Source organism: Podarcis bocagei, assembly GCF_964188305.1.
Source record: "Podarcis bocagei genome assembly, chromosome: 7".
Lineage (NCBI taxonomy): Eukaryota > Metazoa > Chordata > Lepidosauria > Squamata > Lacertidae > Podarcis > Podarcis bocagei.
Window position 1 is genome coordinate 51,453,126 of NC_138132.1, and position 16,060 is coordinate 51,469,185.

The 16,060-nt window shown below is 42.1% G+C and overlaps 1 protein-coding gene across 2 annotated transcripts in view; it reads left to right on the top strand.

Annotated features, from left to right (window-relative positions):
• Positions 1-15,019, top strand: part of BANP (BTG3 associated nuclear protein) — a 150,966-nt gene extending 135,947 nt beyond the window's left edge. For both annotated transcript variants that reach the window (XM_081202604.1, XM_081202606.1), the window contains 2 exons: positions 6,031-6,177; positions 14,179-15,019. In XM_081202604.1, coding sequence (XP_081058730.1) covers positions 6,031-6,177; positions 14,179-14,250 — 219 coding nt within the window. In that variant the 3' untranslated portion in view covers positions 14,251-15,019. The remainder of the gene's footprint in view (positions 1-6,030; positions 6,178-14,178) is intronic.
• Positions 15,020-16,060: the final 1,041 nt, after the last annotated feature.

Consider the following 16,060-nt stretch of genomic DNA (forward strand, 5'->3'; position numbering starts at 1 on the left):
GGCTAAGGAATCCAGGAAAGGAAAACTAAACTAGATTAGTGGAAGTTAAGCAAATTGCATCTTGACAGATTTAGAGCCTAAGCAGAATTAGGTTGATGATAGCACACTTTAAACTACTTAACCATCACTTTGGTGGCAAGTATTTGGTTGCAAATATTAGTCCAAATTTCAGTACAGTATATCCGAACTTAAATATATGTAAGAAATACTTCCCACGTTAGAAAGGCAAGCACTCTCTCTTCCTTGTGAAAATGTGAGATCAGATGGGTTAACAGGTATGTTTCTTTTGCAAAAATACAGAAGCTCCCCAAGTACTCTTTGGAAATAATGGATCCATTCTAGAACATATTTTTTCTCTCCTGTTTTCTTGCTCAGCTGCTTCTGTTTCCTTGCAATTTCTCCAGAAGAAGGAACCTTAGTCCTGAAATTATATTAGAGGTCAATCAGAGCAGGCTTTACAGGATCCAAAGGTCTACCAGCAGCCCTGAATTTTTTCAGCCATAGTAGACTTCCAGACTTTTAAAGGCTTGCTTTGCAGTCCACAAAAGCTGGTCCATGACACCATATTTCTTCTGTCCCCTCCCTGCACTTTAAAAAAAAGTCCATGCAGAAATTATTGAAGCTGTTATTTGCATTGTTGAATATTTCAGTTATGAATGGTTTATAAATAGCTGTACACAAAATAATTAGAATCTTATGTGTAAAAGGAACAATTTCTTTTATTGCACCATAATCTAGGAGACAGGAAGGAATAATGAGAAGATAAAATGAGAGCAGTCCTGTTGTGCATTTCTGAGTTCCTAATTTTTAAAAAAGGAAACAAATTTGGGATTTGCACAACCTAATTAAAAACAACAACACACCACTCAAAGAAGCAGTAACAAAAATGTATACCCAATATAGCTTTGGCTGCAGAGAGACTGAAGAACTTGTCCTTTTGAGAGAACAGGTTTTTGTTCCTTAGAACTATCCTCCTGCATGGAAATACTTAAAGTTAAAAATGAACATATATATGGTGGCTCCCTGAAGAATAATTGTGAGCAGTAAATATTAATGAACCAAATATGTGACCTGAGCAGTTACTAGCGTTTGGAAGCTTTGCCTTCAGAGAGAACTAGGGAGGCAAGGGAAAGAAGAAGGAAAATGTATTACCTTTTAATACTTTTTTCCTGGTCTGATAGTTAAATGCTAATTGGGAGCTATTCGTTGCAGATGGAAACTATTTTTTAAAGGAATGAAGGGTAGGGGCAGAGAAAGATGTGCATTCTGGCTCATGCCATTTCCTCCCCTAATTTTACTATTTCTCTAGAATTCATAATGCAACCGCCTTCATAGTGCCATTGTTGTGAGAATGTGCAAAAAGTCAGGTGTTGAGGGGCTTTCATCCACCCATCAGAATAATTGACATTGGGTTGTATCTAATGCTGGTCCTATTCAGAATAGACCAATTGAAATTGATGGACGTGACCAACTGAAGTCCCATAATTCCAGTGGGCTGATAGTCAAATATAGCTGGATACAACCCATTGTGCAGCAGTTGTCCATGCTCCAACAATATGTGGAATATGCAGAAGAGGGATGGAGAACCTTACCTTTCTTCATAGAATCCAGCATGTTCTAAACAACTGTAGGGGAATGGCTGTAGTTCTGTGGTGGAATGCATTCTTTGCATACAAGAGGTTCCAGGTTCAATCTCTGGCATTTCCAGGCTGGGAAATACAGTGGTACCTCGGGTTGCAGATGCTTCAGGTTACAGATCCTTCAGGATACAGACTCCGCTAACCCAGAAATAGTACCTTGGGTTAAGAACTTTACTTCAGGATGAGAACAGAAATTGTGCGGCGGCAGCGGGAGGCCCCATTAGCTAAAGTGGTACCTCAGGTTAAGGACAGTTTCAGGTTAGGAACAAATTAAGTTCTTAACCCAAGGTACCACTGTATTCTTGTATCAGCCTCAAAGAGCCGTTGCCTATTAGTGTAGTTTGGGGTGTGAGACCTGTGGCCTTCCATATGCTGGACTGCAATAACAAAAGTAAATGGAAACCAAAATTATTTTTTCCCATAAAGTCACAGCATATCTCTTCTTTGACCTTCTAAAATTGATTTTCTCTCTCTTCAAAGCTGGGCCTAAAGTGTTGAACTCCTTTTCTGCTCCTAAGCTGGGGGGGGGGGGCAGGGGAGAGAGGAGCATCTTCACAGCATTTTCCCCCTCCCCACTTTTCCATTTGTCTATAAGTATCTTGTTAAACTGGAAGGGCACTTCTATTTTCTTTGGTTTTATTGACCATCTTATATTACCTATTTTGTATCAGTGTGAAAGGATGTCTAAGAAGCCCTCTGGAACTGCAAAAGAAAGTTCAGCCTTGGGGCAAGCTGTTTGTTTAGCGTTTTTCATAGAAGGGTTCCTTTTGTATTTTAAGGTCAGCAGCAGGTAAGGAATACAGAACTGAACTGGTGGTCTAGAGATCCTATGAACGGCCGGACAAAGGCAGTATTCTTGCTCAGGAACCACTTGCCAAAGTTCTCACATAGATCTCCAGGCTTTTTTGCTGTGCAAGAACAAAGACTTCCTTGCATTTGTAGACTCAGCATAATTGTGCCATGGTTATTAGTATTTATCTGTTATCCTTTCCTGTCTCCTTTAAATGTTTTTGGAAACTTCTGAGCAGGAATGTATTTCTTTTAAAAAGCTCATAAACTTCCATACAGTGGGCGCTCCCTCTTCAGTTCCCAGTCTCACACTGTGCACTCCTCCATCCAGATCTAGATGTCCAAAGACAGAGAAAATCTGCTTTCTCCATTGAAACAAAACAGGGCAAGACTTTGCAAGCAAGTAGCATCTTGCGCTCACTGGAGCTTCTGCGCCTGGCAGAACTATCTAAGCGGTTGCTTGGGGCAAGATCTTATTTTCCAGGATTCTTTGCACTGTGATTGGATTGTTCACAGCATCCAGTTAGGCCCTGGGAACTTTGGCAACATTGGAAAGGGCCCTGGGGCGAACCTCCCAGGCTGGGCAATGCAGCCACTTGCAAGAAATAGTTGCACCAGGGCAACCTGTGTAGACACTCCTGCCATAACCTGGCATTGTCAGCCTGAAGAAGGATGGGATGAGCACTGTGAATCACACTTTCCCCTCTAATTATGCTCATTGATTTGTCAGGGGTGATGCAACAGATCCCTAGTGAATTTTGGCAAACCAGTCTTACCTGAACTTATTTTCCCATCTTGCAAAATCGCAAAAAATAAAAAATCTCTGCTGACTTTTTAAGCTACATTTTAGCTACCACAGCTCTGTAGTTTGAGTCCAAAAATCCCTGAAAGAATTCTTAGCACTGTAACTGTATGATTTGCAGAAACACAGTCTCGCATTATCTGTGAGAATGGTTGTTCCCTGAAGGTGGCCTGCCACCATCCAGTACCCGTTAAAGAAGCATTTAAAAGATTTAGGGATTCAGCACAGCTGTGTTAATATTTTATTGCTTGTAAAAGCACATCTCTAAATATTCTCTGAAGTCCTGATGAGAAATGGGGGATGTTTGAATGTGTTTCTTTGTAGAGCTTGGTGGTTATTTGCATTGTCTGCTGAAGACAGTGTGGCTGGTGGGGGCAGTGGTGCTTTTGGACTATACGGTAGGTCCTCTTTGTCATTTGATAACAAAAAGGAGATCCTGAGCCAACTGGAGAGGAGTGAAATGTACTGAGCTGTGACTGAGTCTGGACTGGCCCACACTTTGGCTCAGCAAATTCAAAAATAATACACTGCAACACTATACTGGCTTCCTTTTCACATTCTTCTTCGGTAAAAGGACGAGCTAGGGGGAAAAGAAGTCTCTTTTTTATCAGTGTTCTTATCTGTCTCAGTAATAATTCCACAGGCAGGACAGTAGTTTTGAACAGCTGTAAAATAAATTAGATTAGAATCTCTACACTCTGCTTGCTCCCTGGTCCTATAACTTCATCATAGTCAGATGGTTTAATTAAGAGGCATCTCCTTCCTTTCCATCCCAGTATGTCTAGAGGCTGTTGCTTTGCATGCTCTTTTTTCAATCTCTTAAGAAACAAGGGACTTTAAAAAAGAAAACAAAACATAATACATATTATTCAGGGATTTGTGTGGAGGAGGAACCCATCAGTTATTCTCAGCATTCCACTTGTGTCTACAGTTTACTTACAAACAAGTCTGGTATTTTTTTACTGTTAGCAAAATATTTAACCAGTTACTTATGACAGTTCATACAAATTTACAAAGCGGGAGTACTGTAGTGTTGGAAGCCCTGTAATTAAAGGTGTTATTACGACACATGAAAATGATCCATTGCTGTGAAAGAATTGGTCCATCTTCAGAATAATACAAATATTTAAGAAATACATTGACATTAAAAGTTTGCTTTGCCAGCTATGACACCAGATCCTCTCATCTGTATTCCTTTTGTGCCTCAAACAGAAAATAGCAATTTGATCCTTTTTGTTGCAAATACCAGGCTAAGAAAGGAGGTTCTAGGCATTGGGTATAATAATGGTATTTTTCAGAGTTTAGTACATTTGTGTTCTTTCTGCATTAAAAAGAAATCCACAAAAAGAAATCGAACCTCTCATTTCTTGTTCTGATCTAAATGAGAGGTAGAGCTGGGTACCATCCGCATACTGGTGAACATCCAACCCAACCCTCCCGGTGGCTTCATATAGAGTTGAAAAGCATGGGAGAGAGGACGGAGCCCTGTGGCACCCAACAAGTGAGAGTCCAGGGGTCTGAACACTCACCCCCCAACACCACTTTCTGGACGCAGCACAGGAGGAAGGAACGGAACCACTGCACAAGAGTTCTTCCAGCTCCCAACTCGCCTCGACAGTCCAGAAAGATAACCATGGGCAATGGCATCAAAAGCTAGCAGAACCAGGAAACAGCTTTTCCCTCTATCCCTAGCCCACCAGAGTTCATCAACCAGCACAACCAAAGCACTTTCAGTCCCATGATGGGCCTTAATCCCGATTGGAAGGGATCCAAATGATCCCTTCAATGACCACCCACTCGAGTCACCTTGCCCAGGAATGGGACATTTGCAAGACCTTGGAAATAAACAGTGTTTTCAGCACATTTTTTTCCTCTAACTAGAGGAGCTATTTTATTGGATTAACAGGAAAATCTGGTAAAATTAATCTGAATACATAGTCCAGGAATGCAAATGCATTCTCTTTAAACATGAGTATACACTATCTATCCCCCCCCCCAGGTCCAGTTAGTTCACAAGATGTTGCTTTTGTCCATATGAGCAATCCAGATATTTCGATAGAATGCTCTCACTTGGCCAGAGCTTGTCATGCCCACCAGGTGACTGTGGAAGTGGCCCCAGCAAGTTCTTGGAAGTGCTTATTGAAAGAGCTGCTGAGACCATGAGGATTTAATCTCGAATGCTTCCATGCCTGAAAAAAGTATTGCGTGAATGAATGATTCCTCAATTAAAATAGGACTTGATGAGCACTAATTTTGTTAAATCTGCTATGAATGGTCCTTATGAGAAGCTGGTGAAATTATCAGAGTGGTGATGGAAAATATGATGTGCTTATTACCAAGGGCAGGATTTCAACAGTTTGAGGGAAATTGGTTCCTTGTTGTTCCTAAAATATTGCCACCTTACCAGTTGCAAAGAAATGTCTAGCTAGATTTGTATAAATAAAAGATAAAACTGGCACAATAAATCTTAACACAATGGACTTCGTTGTTATATTAATCATGAAAATCAAGATGTTTTCATCCAATGGAAAAAGCTTTGGATTTTAGACCATAAGAGAGATAAAGCATTATATGCCTATTGAGCTAGGGAAAAAAAATATTTTTTCATCAAGTCTTTCAGACAAGGACAATATTTTCCTCTCCTTCTGGGAACTCTTGTAGTCTAACTTAATAGTTACTGACTAAAGGGTTGGTTGAGCTTTTGGGGGGCTTGTATCTGTTCTTGGTCTTCCAGATGTTTCATGATACCTTTGTGGTGATGTCTGCTTACAGGATCTCTCTCTATTGGTTTGTCTGCAGGTGCTGCCGGGCGCTCGATTGATTGCTGTTGCCTCACCAGCTGATCCTGCAGCTGGTGGCGTTGATGGATCTCCACTCCAAGGGAGTGATATCCAAGTCCAGTATGTCCAGCTGGCACCTGTGACGGACCACTCAGCTGCTAATCAAGTACGTAGATCTTTTCTCTGTTTGAAAAGGAATGATGGGCATTTGTCTCCCGCTGGTCCTGTAATTCTCAGTTTTTGTAAAAGTGTTGCCTATAGTAAGTGAAATCTTTTATATTTAATGATAACTATCTCTCTCCTGCCTCAGTTTCCAGTTTAGTGGATTTGCCCTATGATAGCATCTGGAATCTATGCCTTGGATACCATTTGTATACATTTCTTTATTTTGCACAGTTTGTCCTGTTTTTCATAGCATCAGAGTGGGGGACTTCCCTTATGTTTTTAATCTTGTCTTTGCTATCATAACCCTTGCAATTGCACAGTATTTGAATCGGAAGTTGTATTTTGTGCTCAGTATGATTGCTGGTGTTTCTGAATAGATAGAACATAAGAAAAGCCCTGCTGGATCTCAGGCCCATATCGTCTCACATCCTGTTCTCAGGGTGGCCAACCAGCTGCCTATGGGAAGCCCACAAGTTGGATCTTGAATGCACAGAAGTAGCTTCATCCCCAGCACACCCAATCATTAATCTCCGGGTGGCTTTAAATTCTTGAGGGATAAGGTTATCACTGGCAACTAGCTATTATGGCTATGTTCTGCCTTCAGTGTTGGAGGCAGTAAGCCTCTGAATATCAGTTCCTACGAAACACAAGTGAGGAGAGTGCTGTTGTGCTGCTTGTGGGCTTCCTATTAGGGCCTCTGGTTGGCCAATGTGAAAACAGGATGCTAGACTAGATGGGACTTTGGCCTGATCCAACAGGGCCCTTTTTATCTTATTATGGTCTTACTGTAGGTAGGAGGAGGACATATGCCTAAATATTTCCACCAGCCCTGAGTGAGGAAGCCCATGAGTTATACTTAGAATCTGAGGCTCCCTTTCGAAAAATAAATAAAAGTATGATGATTATTTAAAGGGTCTCACTTAAGAGTTTTATGTATTTTCATGAAAGACTGAGCTGTTGATCCAGGAGTTTCCCAAAGTTTCTTAAGCTGAACTTCATTCTTGGTGCACATGCCAAGGCTGGCTACTGCTGCTTAAGTGAAATGTGCCCCAGCATCTTTGGCACTGTATCTTAATAGTGTCCTTGGAAGCAATGTGGAAATTAAGCCAGGGTTCCAAGTCAAGCTGGTTTCAGGCCAAGTCCCCCAAAGCAAGAGGCAGATCCAGGCAGACTCAAGAGCTACTTGTTACCCAAGGGTGAGCTGGAGGCAGGTTCAAGAGTGCTGGGGGTCAGAGCCAGGAAATCAAGTCAGCCCAAGGTGAGTCACTCCAGAGCTTGGCAGTTCCCAGAGCCAAGAACATTCTGTACTCTTTCCATAGCCAAATGGGGGAAGCAAACTTTGGCCTCAAAACCAAAGGATATGACCCCAGACTCTAAATCAGCATGTGTAGGCCTCTAGCTTTTTCTTGGATTGTGATGTGGCCTGAATGTGCTCCCCAGCCCTGGTGCAGATGAAGTGACCGGGGAGAACACAAGGACGAGTTGTGGTTATATCTCTTTTACACACTACCAAGCCATAATACTACTGATACAGTATTGCCGCTTATGGTGCTTCCATTCCTAGAGTTCAGATTGTCAGCTTTTCCATTCCCAGCCCCTGTTTTGTAGCTATTTCTAACCTGGCTGCAACCATTGGCTCAGAATAGTGTGTTCCATGATTTAAGTTAGAATGGTACTCTTCGACTTGACATGCTTCTACACGTTTTTGCCAGCTTGAGGTGCCTTTCTCTATATAAATTATAGCTCTGCAATGGTTTGCCCCCCTTTTTTTCTTCTTTCTTTTGCAAGCCAAAGGTTTCAGGGACCTCCTTTTGGAAGCAACTCCATTAAGGGGCAGTAGAGTGGTTTGGAATGTCCAAAAGACAGTTGTCTTGTACCTCCTTTTTGGATAGAGACAGAGCAGGTAGAGCAACCTGGAGCACGCAAAGCCTTTTTTTTCATTAGGCAGCATAAAAATGTATAGAATTCTTGGTGAAAGAAGGAGCAGGGTGGCTGGTTGTATGTTACAAATATCTATAGACAATTTGGCTGCTTTATACTCTTCATTGCAAAACATTTGACACTATAATCTTGCATAACACTATATCTGTCCACAAATATTCAAACTGTTTTGTGGAAACCTGGGGTTCCCTGTTGTAAAGATAAGGAATGATGAACCCGCTCCCCCTGAAAGAAATCTTGCCTGTCATTGCCCATTCCCCCCTGTAGCTCCAGGGAGCTTGGGATGTACTTGAGGTTAGGAGTGGGTGAATCTGTCCATTTTTGTTTTTCTCAGTTTCTAATTTTTCCACGCTTAAGTTAAATTATCCGCATTTCCACATCAGTTTGTGATTTATTTATTTTAAGTCCTCATGACAATTCTTCAGCAAATTTCTAATATCGCAATTTTTCCTACTAGACACATATTTAAAGCAGTTTTTCCCAACACTGCACTTTTATGTATGTTATTTCCACTAACACATACATTTATATGCACACTTTACCCTAACATATGCATTTTTGTACACATTGCTTTGCTGGAGAATTGCATTGCAAAATTCGGAGAATGGTGAATTTCAAATTGTCACTTGCTGGTACTGTTTGTTTGCAAGAGTGTGTATCAAACATGGAGCAACCCCTTCTCAAACCCATAATTCTTTATTTCTGGGAGCTGAATGGTCCTAGCACTGTTGATAATACACAGGATGCATGCAGTATTGTAGGCCTGAGAATAGCTAAAGGAGTACAATTAAACACATTTCTCAATGAAGAAGGAATATATGGGCTGGCCAGTTACTTAAAGCTGGTGTGAAGTTCCAGTCAGTCCCCACCCACAACTGGCAGTACACAAAACTACCCTCATTAATAATAAAAAGTCCCCCTCCTCTCCAATCCCTTCCCGGTCTGAAATGTGCTTTTAGAGATGATCGGGCTGTTGTGGAATATTATATAACCTTTGGTGTTGATGCCTTCTGGGTGGGGGATCACAAGCAACAAGAGGGAAGGCAGCATGAACTCAAGAGGGTGTGCAGGTCATCTATTGAACAACATGTGTCATATCTTGCCAAGCCTCTCTTGTCAGCTGTACAGTGTCAAGTTCAAACTTGTTATGTTGGCAAACCCTTTTCAACATCAGCTTGTCTGCAGAAAAGCCCTGCTCATTGCAGAGAACTCACATCTATATAGCATGCTGCTCAGGCCCCACAGGTCACTCTGCATGAATTGAGAGCATATCCTCAAAAATGCCCAGTTCTGCAGGGAAAGTTCAGTTGTTGAACTTCCCCTATCAAACTACCTTTCATTGGGAGTTGGTTCGCCATAAGAATCAGTGTGTTGAGGAGCCCTAGATTCCCTGGAGCAAGTGGAACATAGTTCATGTATTCATTTAGGCACCTTCGCTCTGGAACTACCTTCCAAGGAATGTTAGACTGTCCCCAAAAGTAGGAGCAGGAGGGTCTTGAAATATAGTGGCGGAACACCCCCCCCAACACATGCAACACAGGAGTGTGGGTTTCTCAAGAACTTCCCACTTAGCTCTTGGATACTGCTCAGCAGTGGGGGGAGAAGTATTTGCATAAGGCAGTGAGTGATTTCCCCCACTGAAAACATTTTAATGCTACCATTCTGTGGGATCATAAGAGAAAAAAAGTGAGCGTCACCATGAAAGTGTTACTTATTGGAACAAATCCAAATGGATCTCAGATTTTCTGTGTGTGCCAAACGACTGCTGCTAAATAAAGCAGCTATGGCAATAGCCCATCCTTTCTCTAAGGCACTAGGACTCTTTCCAAATGTCCCTCAGACATACGGAAGGCAAAAACCTCCACTGTCATCTGAGTTGATCCCCTAGACGGTTGTCTTCACAGCAGGAGAGTCCTGCTTTCTTAAGTTTGCTTTTTGACCTAGAAAGTGTTCCGCAGACATCTATTGCTGCTGGAGTGATGAAGGGTTCACGCATCATATAATCAGAAGTGTTCTCTTTTAGCAAACTGCCCTCCTGGTTCCTGGCCTCTGAATTTTCCCATAAATTACCTTCCAACCGGGTGAGAGGCACTGCTTGCGACTTGATCCTCCCCTTTTGCTGCTCAGAGTTTGACAGGAGTCGGCCGTTTTGAATCCAGCGATAAATCTTTACATCTGTCTCCCACACCATTGGCAGCGACAGTGGAATTGCTCTCTTTCAGACACTTTGCGCCGTGTTAGCTTTTAATATTGTGGTTAACCACAGAGATTATACCATGCTGAAGATAAACTGAAAGGAATGTTGAAACTTAAATGAAGGAGTGGGGTATGTTAAAATGCAGACAAGGGTAGAGATGGCTTTGCTGGACCTGGCAGGGCCGTCCTTGCAAAGGAGACAAATCAATATGGGCAGCCCATGAAAACAGTTTGATTTCTGAATAAAAAGAGAGGACGTTGAAGGGTTGGTGCTGCAGTAAAGCTGATGCAGGAAACGTGCACTGGATTATACCTTCCTTCGGGGAGTTTTTACTCCTGGGTTTCCTGCTTAGCACTACAGCCACAACCTGAGAAGCACAGGAAAGGGCCATCAAATGCACCCTTTTGGTACAGCTTCAGTTGCTGTGAGGATATATGTTTTTTTGAGTTGCGCAGAATTTTTCACCAGTTAGACAACCTTGCCTAACTCCAGCACTTGCATGCTTCCATCCCAATGAAGGCTTGCTGACTTACAGTTTGTATCTTTTGCTCAGTGTAAACAAAGCTATAGTTAGCACTGTTTAACGTGCTCCACAGCAATTGTGGTCTCAACAGGCACCATTTAGCACTTTCTGGATTCAATGCAAAACACAGATATTAATAACCGCCCACCTGAGGACCTGTGGCCCACAAATTAGGTGCTTAGGTGGCTAATGGATAACATTCTTGTGGCGGAGTATGAACAAGGCAGCTTCAGGCGTGAACAGATGCCAGCTTGCAACCCATCTCACGTCCAGGCTCCTTGTTTATTTTCACGCGCTGATTAAGTTCTTTCCTTACAGAAGTTCTAATGGTTCCTGACATGTTAAATTACAGCAATAACATTGGGAGTACCACACAAGAATTGTTTTTCCTTCTCTCTGCTGAAATTGGTGCGAGGGGAAATGGCTTCCACTTTAAAGCCAGCCCTTCGAAAGCCTTTCACATCTGGCTAAATTTTGGATAATTAAGCCTGGGTTTGCAAAGAAGCTGTTTTAGAGAGTTCTTTCTTCCAGGTGTTTGGGTGGCCACTTCAGCTGCAGACAAACTGTTGTTGTGAATGTTCATATTGGTAACTTAAAAAAATAAAGAATAAAGTAAGCATTACCCAAATGGTCTGTAAAATTGAAGGCGGGTGGGGGGAGGTGTTGGGAAGTCTGTAGCTGGCAGGAGAACAAACAGAAGTAGGCAGTAATTCATTTTAATGTGTGTGACCTTAATTTGAGAACAAAGTGTTGCCATTTTGAACTTCATAGGCTCTCTGTATTAATAAGCTAATCATTCACCACACAAGGGAGGAAAATCATTAGTTGGACTTTTATTCACTGGACAGTGAACCCTTTTCAGCTAGGACTCCCTGGCCCCATTTTCAGAGATTGCAAAGAGGTGATGGAAGAGTTGGACTATTAAATTTAAAAACAGATAGCCACTGTGCATTGGTTAGAACATAACTCCTACTGGCTTAACACTTGGCCACATAAAACCTGGTTCTGTAAAACCTAAAACGTTTATGTTGCCTCTGAAAATGCTGGTGCTTTGGTGTGGGCTTCATGGGAAAATAATTTCTGGGGGACAGCAGGGAAATTGACAGAGACTGATTTCTTTACGTGGGATGCAAGTGAAAAAGCTAAAATCTATCTTCTTTGCCTGTACTCATAGTCACAATGGAATGTAGCATAGAAGGTGTCATTTTAAGCCGGGGTGAGCTGACTTCACACTTGTCAAATTTACCTAGGTTTTTTTTTTAATGCCCCCCCCCCCTCGATCTACCAACTGGAGATAATTGGAAAAGACATACAGTATGAATTAAAGAACAGGATGCCTCTGAGCACTGTGAAATTGTTTTTTGTACCAGTCCTTTCACACAATGGTCCACTCCAGGTTAACCCTGAACATTCTTGATTTTAGCACCCTAATTTAGATGGGAAAAGTCATTTCCTTAATGGCTTTTTTCAACAGTCACAAGTCAGAAACGCTCGCTGGGCTGCTGCAGATCAGTCAGAAATATACCTGTAAATCCTGATCTACCTTCTGATCATCTCTGTCTTAAGCTATGTGGCATTAAGACAGGGGTGGGGACCTGGATGTGGCAGGTGGGCCAAATTGTTATTTCCCCGACCCTTTGTGGGTGGGGCCAGTCGCCAGCATTGCAGTGATATCAAGTGACTTGCTTGTAGAGCTCCTTTCAAAGGACTATCTTGTGGAGTGCTTTGAAAGGGACCTAGTGATTGGTGGGTCTTACTTAGCCCCACTCAAAGTGTTTTGCAGGCACTGGCGACCAGCTGCTTTCAGCTGTATACGGCTTCAGAGCAGAACAAGTGGGCATGGCTTGGCTGAAATAACCCTTGTGGGTCAAATGGGGAGAGCGAGGACTGCGGCTAATTAGGCCTATGAAGATAGCATCAACTCTGTGTGTCTTCTTTTTCACATAGCAGAAATTCCTTCCCAGATTAACTTCAGCAATACTTTTGTATTGTTTGGTAAGCAGCCCAGGGAATATTTATTGATTATTTATTGAAAATTTATTGACTAAATCTAATAAATGTGTGGTGGTGGGGATGATGATGATAATAGTGGCTATTTTAGTATGTTGCCTTCGATTGAATAAGAGAGTGAAGAGGATGCTGCTTCTGAAAAGGGATAGCTCTTTCTGTCCAAGAAGGCTGAAATAGTTACATTCAGCTCCTGAATTATTTGCCTCTATCTGCACTGCTGCTTGAAAGAGGCAAAGCAAAATAATTCAGGAGTGGAATGTAACTCTTTCAGCTAATAAGAGCCAGCTACTCCTTAATCTCATACAAGTAGTTGTGTTTGATCCAAATAGTGCTGAAAGCACTCCTGGGGCCTTTTCTGGAACTTCCCAAAGTCTCTCACTGTATCACGTTATAGCAAAACGTGTATTTCCCCAATCTCTGGCAACTTTCCTACTTGTTTTCTAGAAGTAATACAGTAAGGTGGCAGTAAGGTCTCTGGGGTCCTTTGGAGTGTTCTTACCTTGGCACCCCAGGGAGTTGCAAGGCAAACAAAAATACATGGGTGTCTCGTTGCTCCAGTTTTATTACTCAGATTAGTTCCACCACCTGCTGGGTTTAAGAGGAGTAGAGCTCTTCTTTATTACAAGGAGGCAGTCTAAATGGAGTACCAACTCTGCCAGCTTCTGGTCTCCAGCCACTCTCCTAGAAGATTGGCATACATTTTCTGACACTGTTGGCAGAGTCAGATACATTATGTCTTCATGTGACTATAGAGGTGTCATAGCAGACATAGCTGCTCCAAGGCATAGCTGCTCCAAGGCACAGAGCTTCTGCTGACTCCAGACCTGAAGACCCTTAATCAAAGATTTGGATGTGGAAACATGGCTATGAAAAGAGGGCATCCTCTGCTTTATGAATGGTTTTCTGATGTAGGATCTAGGGCAGAGTAAGCCTGGGATTTCCTGGTCTATTTCACAAGATTATATTGGCTGATTCAGCAGAATTAGTCAGAGCCCAGGTGGTACATTTAAATAAAGATTTACTAAGGATTGCCTGTAACACCAAAATTAATGGCCACCAGAGCCTGGGGATAGGCAACCAAGGATGAGATTGTACCAGACAGTTCGTCTTAGAGCCAGATGGTTGGACCTAAATGGGCCTTGGTTTTGACATAGCACAGGAATTATTCCATTGACAGCACAGGAATTCTAGGATTTCTTGTTGTTGGCAGCGGTTGCTTGGACAGGATAGAAGGTCTTAAGCACCCTTGAACTGAGTGGCCAAGCCTACTAATAATGGTAAACCTGTGGCATGTTTGTTTGTTTGTCTGTCTGTCTCTCTCTCTTGTGCAGAGCACAGATTCTCTTCAGTCAGCCATCCAGCCGGAAATGCAGATAGACCACGGAGGCATTCAGATTCAGTGAAATGGAGTCAGTGAGAAGCAGAAGCACCACCACCACCAAACTCCACTCCAGCCACCTTGTCTGGCAGCTGAAGATCTTCTCCCTACCCTCTCCTGTACATAAGAGTGTGAGCCAGCTCCATTGAACTGATTGTTTGGAACCCCCTCCCACAGGTCCTCATATGAAGGAGCTCCCTAGAATCTGATGTGCGGATGAAGAGAACTGCCATCATTTTCACTCCAGTGCAAAAGACTCCTAATGGACGTGGTTTAGCCATACCTGAAAGAAAAAGATGTTTTTGCAGAAGATGAAAGCTAGCTAACCTTAATTAATCAAAAGATTACAAGTGAATTGATGTGCCACCTTTCATCTCCGTGACTCATCCTTGTAAACGTCTCTAGATACCTTATCAGACTCTTGCCTGTCTTGCAGTACATACCTTACCACACAGAAAGAATCAAGAGTGCAAATATATTTTGCTGTTGAAAGAAGAATTTTTTAATTTGCTATGTTTATAACGAGAGAGAGAGAGAGATGGATGTATTTAAGAAAGAAAATGGGGGGAAGCCCATTATCACAATTGTTAGCTTTTTTGCTGCTGTTTTTTCTGTTTTGTTTCAGTGTAACCGAAATTAATTTTTTTAAAAAGGAAAAGAACAAATTTCCATACACATACAACCCTTGCCTTTTTTGTTGATATTGTTGCTTAACTACTTTTCTAAAGAGGGGTTAACTACTATCCAACACTTGTAATTATGCATTTCTAAAGAAATAAATGTGTATTTATGAAGAGCATCCTTCTCTTGCCTGTCTGTGGAATATAACTCTTCTGAAAGACTTGCCTTTTCACATAGCAGTGCTTTACTCCCACATTAATTTTACTCAGACATTCTCCATCCAGGATGAAAAGCCCCCTCACTCTCATTGCCACCTGCCTCAGTGACAGGGCCACCTGGAACAGAGCATCTGAAGATGATCTTAACATCCAAGGCTGATGTGAAGACAATTGATCCTTTAGCTCATTAAAAGTAGGTCTCTAAACTTTGAGTTGAGATTGAAGCCAGTGTTACTGTTTAAACACAGAGGTGATAGGACCCCAAAGCCCAGGTACACTTAGCACCCTAGCAACTATGTTTTGGACTAAATACAGTCATAATGCATCACCTCCTACAGTCCCAGTAATATGTAAGGATAGATTCCAACATTTCTTTTACAAGTAAAAAATAAAATAAAATTGGGGCTTTGGAACATGGATACTTGGATTAGGGCTTTTCACCGAAAGAAACATTCCTTGCTGGGATGAATAGGGGTTCCCTCAGCTCATAGCTGCAGAATTAGATCACATCACACCTCAGATTTGAAGCACTTCAGGTTGCTTTGCCTCTTCTTCCAAAACCTTGGATTGTAGGCCATAAAGGGTGTGTGTGTCAATAATTGTATGCAGTTGGCAGAATTGGATTAAATTTGCAGGCATAGGCATCCCTATTGTATGCATGAACATGGCATACAACTTAAAGGTGTTCCTAGGCACTGCTGCTGATATGTTACTTCTGCATCCCTTCCAAAAACACTGTAAATTGGAAGGAAAGAGAGAGCCCTGCTATAGTTGCTGAAAGCTAGACCTGCCAGTCACAGAACTACACTCCCCTCCCCAGCCTCTCCCTTCCCCTCTGCCAGGCATTTTCCAGTTTTGGTGAGGTTGGAGGAATGTACAAAAGAGTATCAAACTAGTAAACTAAACAAAAAAAATAGAAGCCCCCCCCCCCCAGCTCTGAGTTGGTTCTAAAGCTTCAGAACTAGCCTGCTTTCTTTCATACTACCTCATATCTCT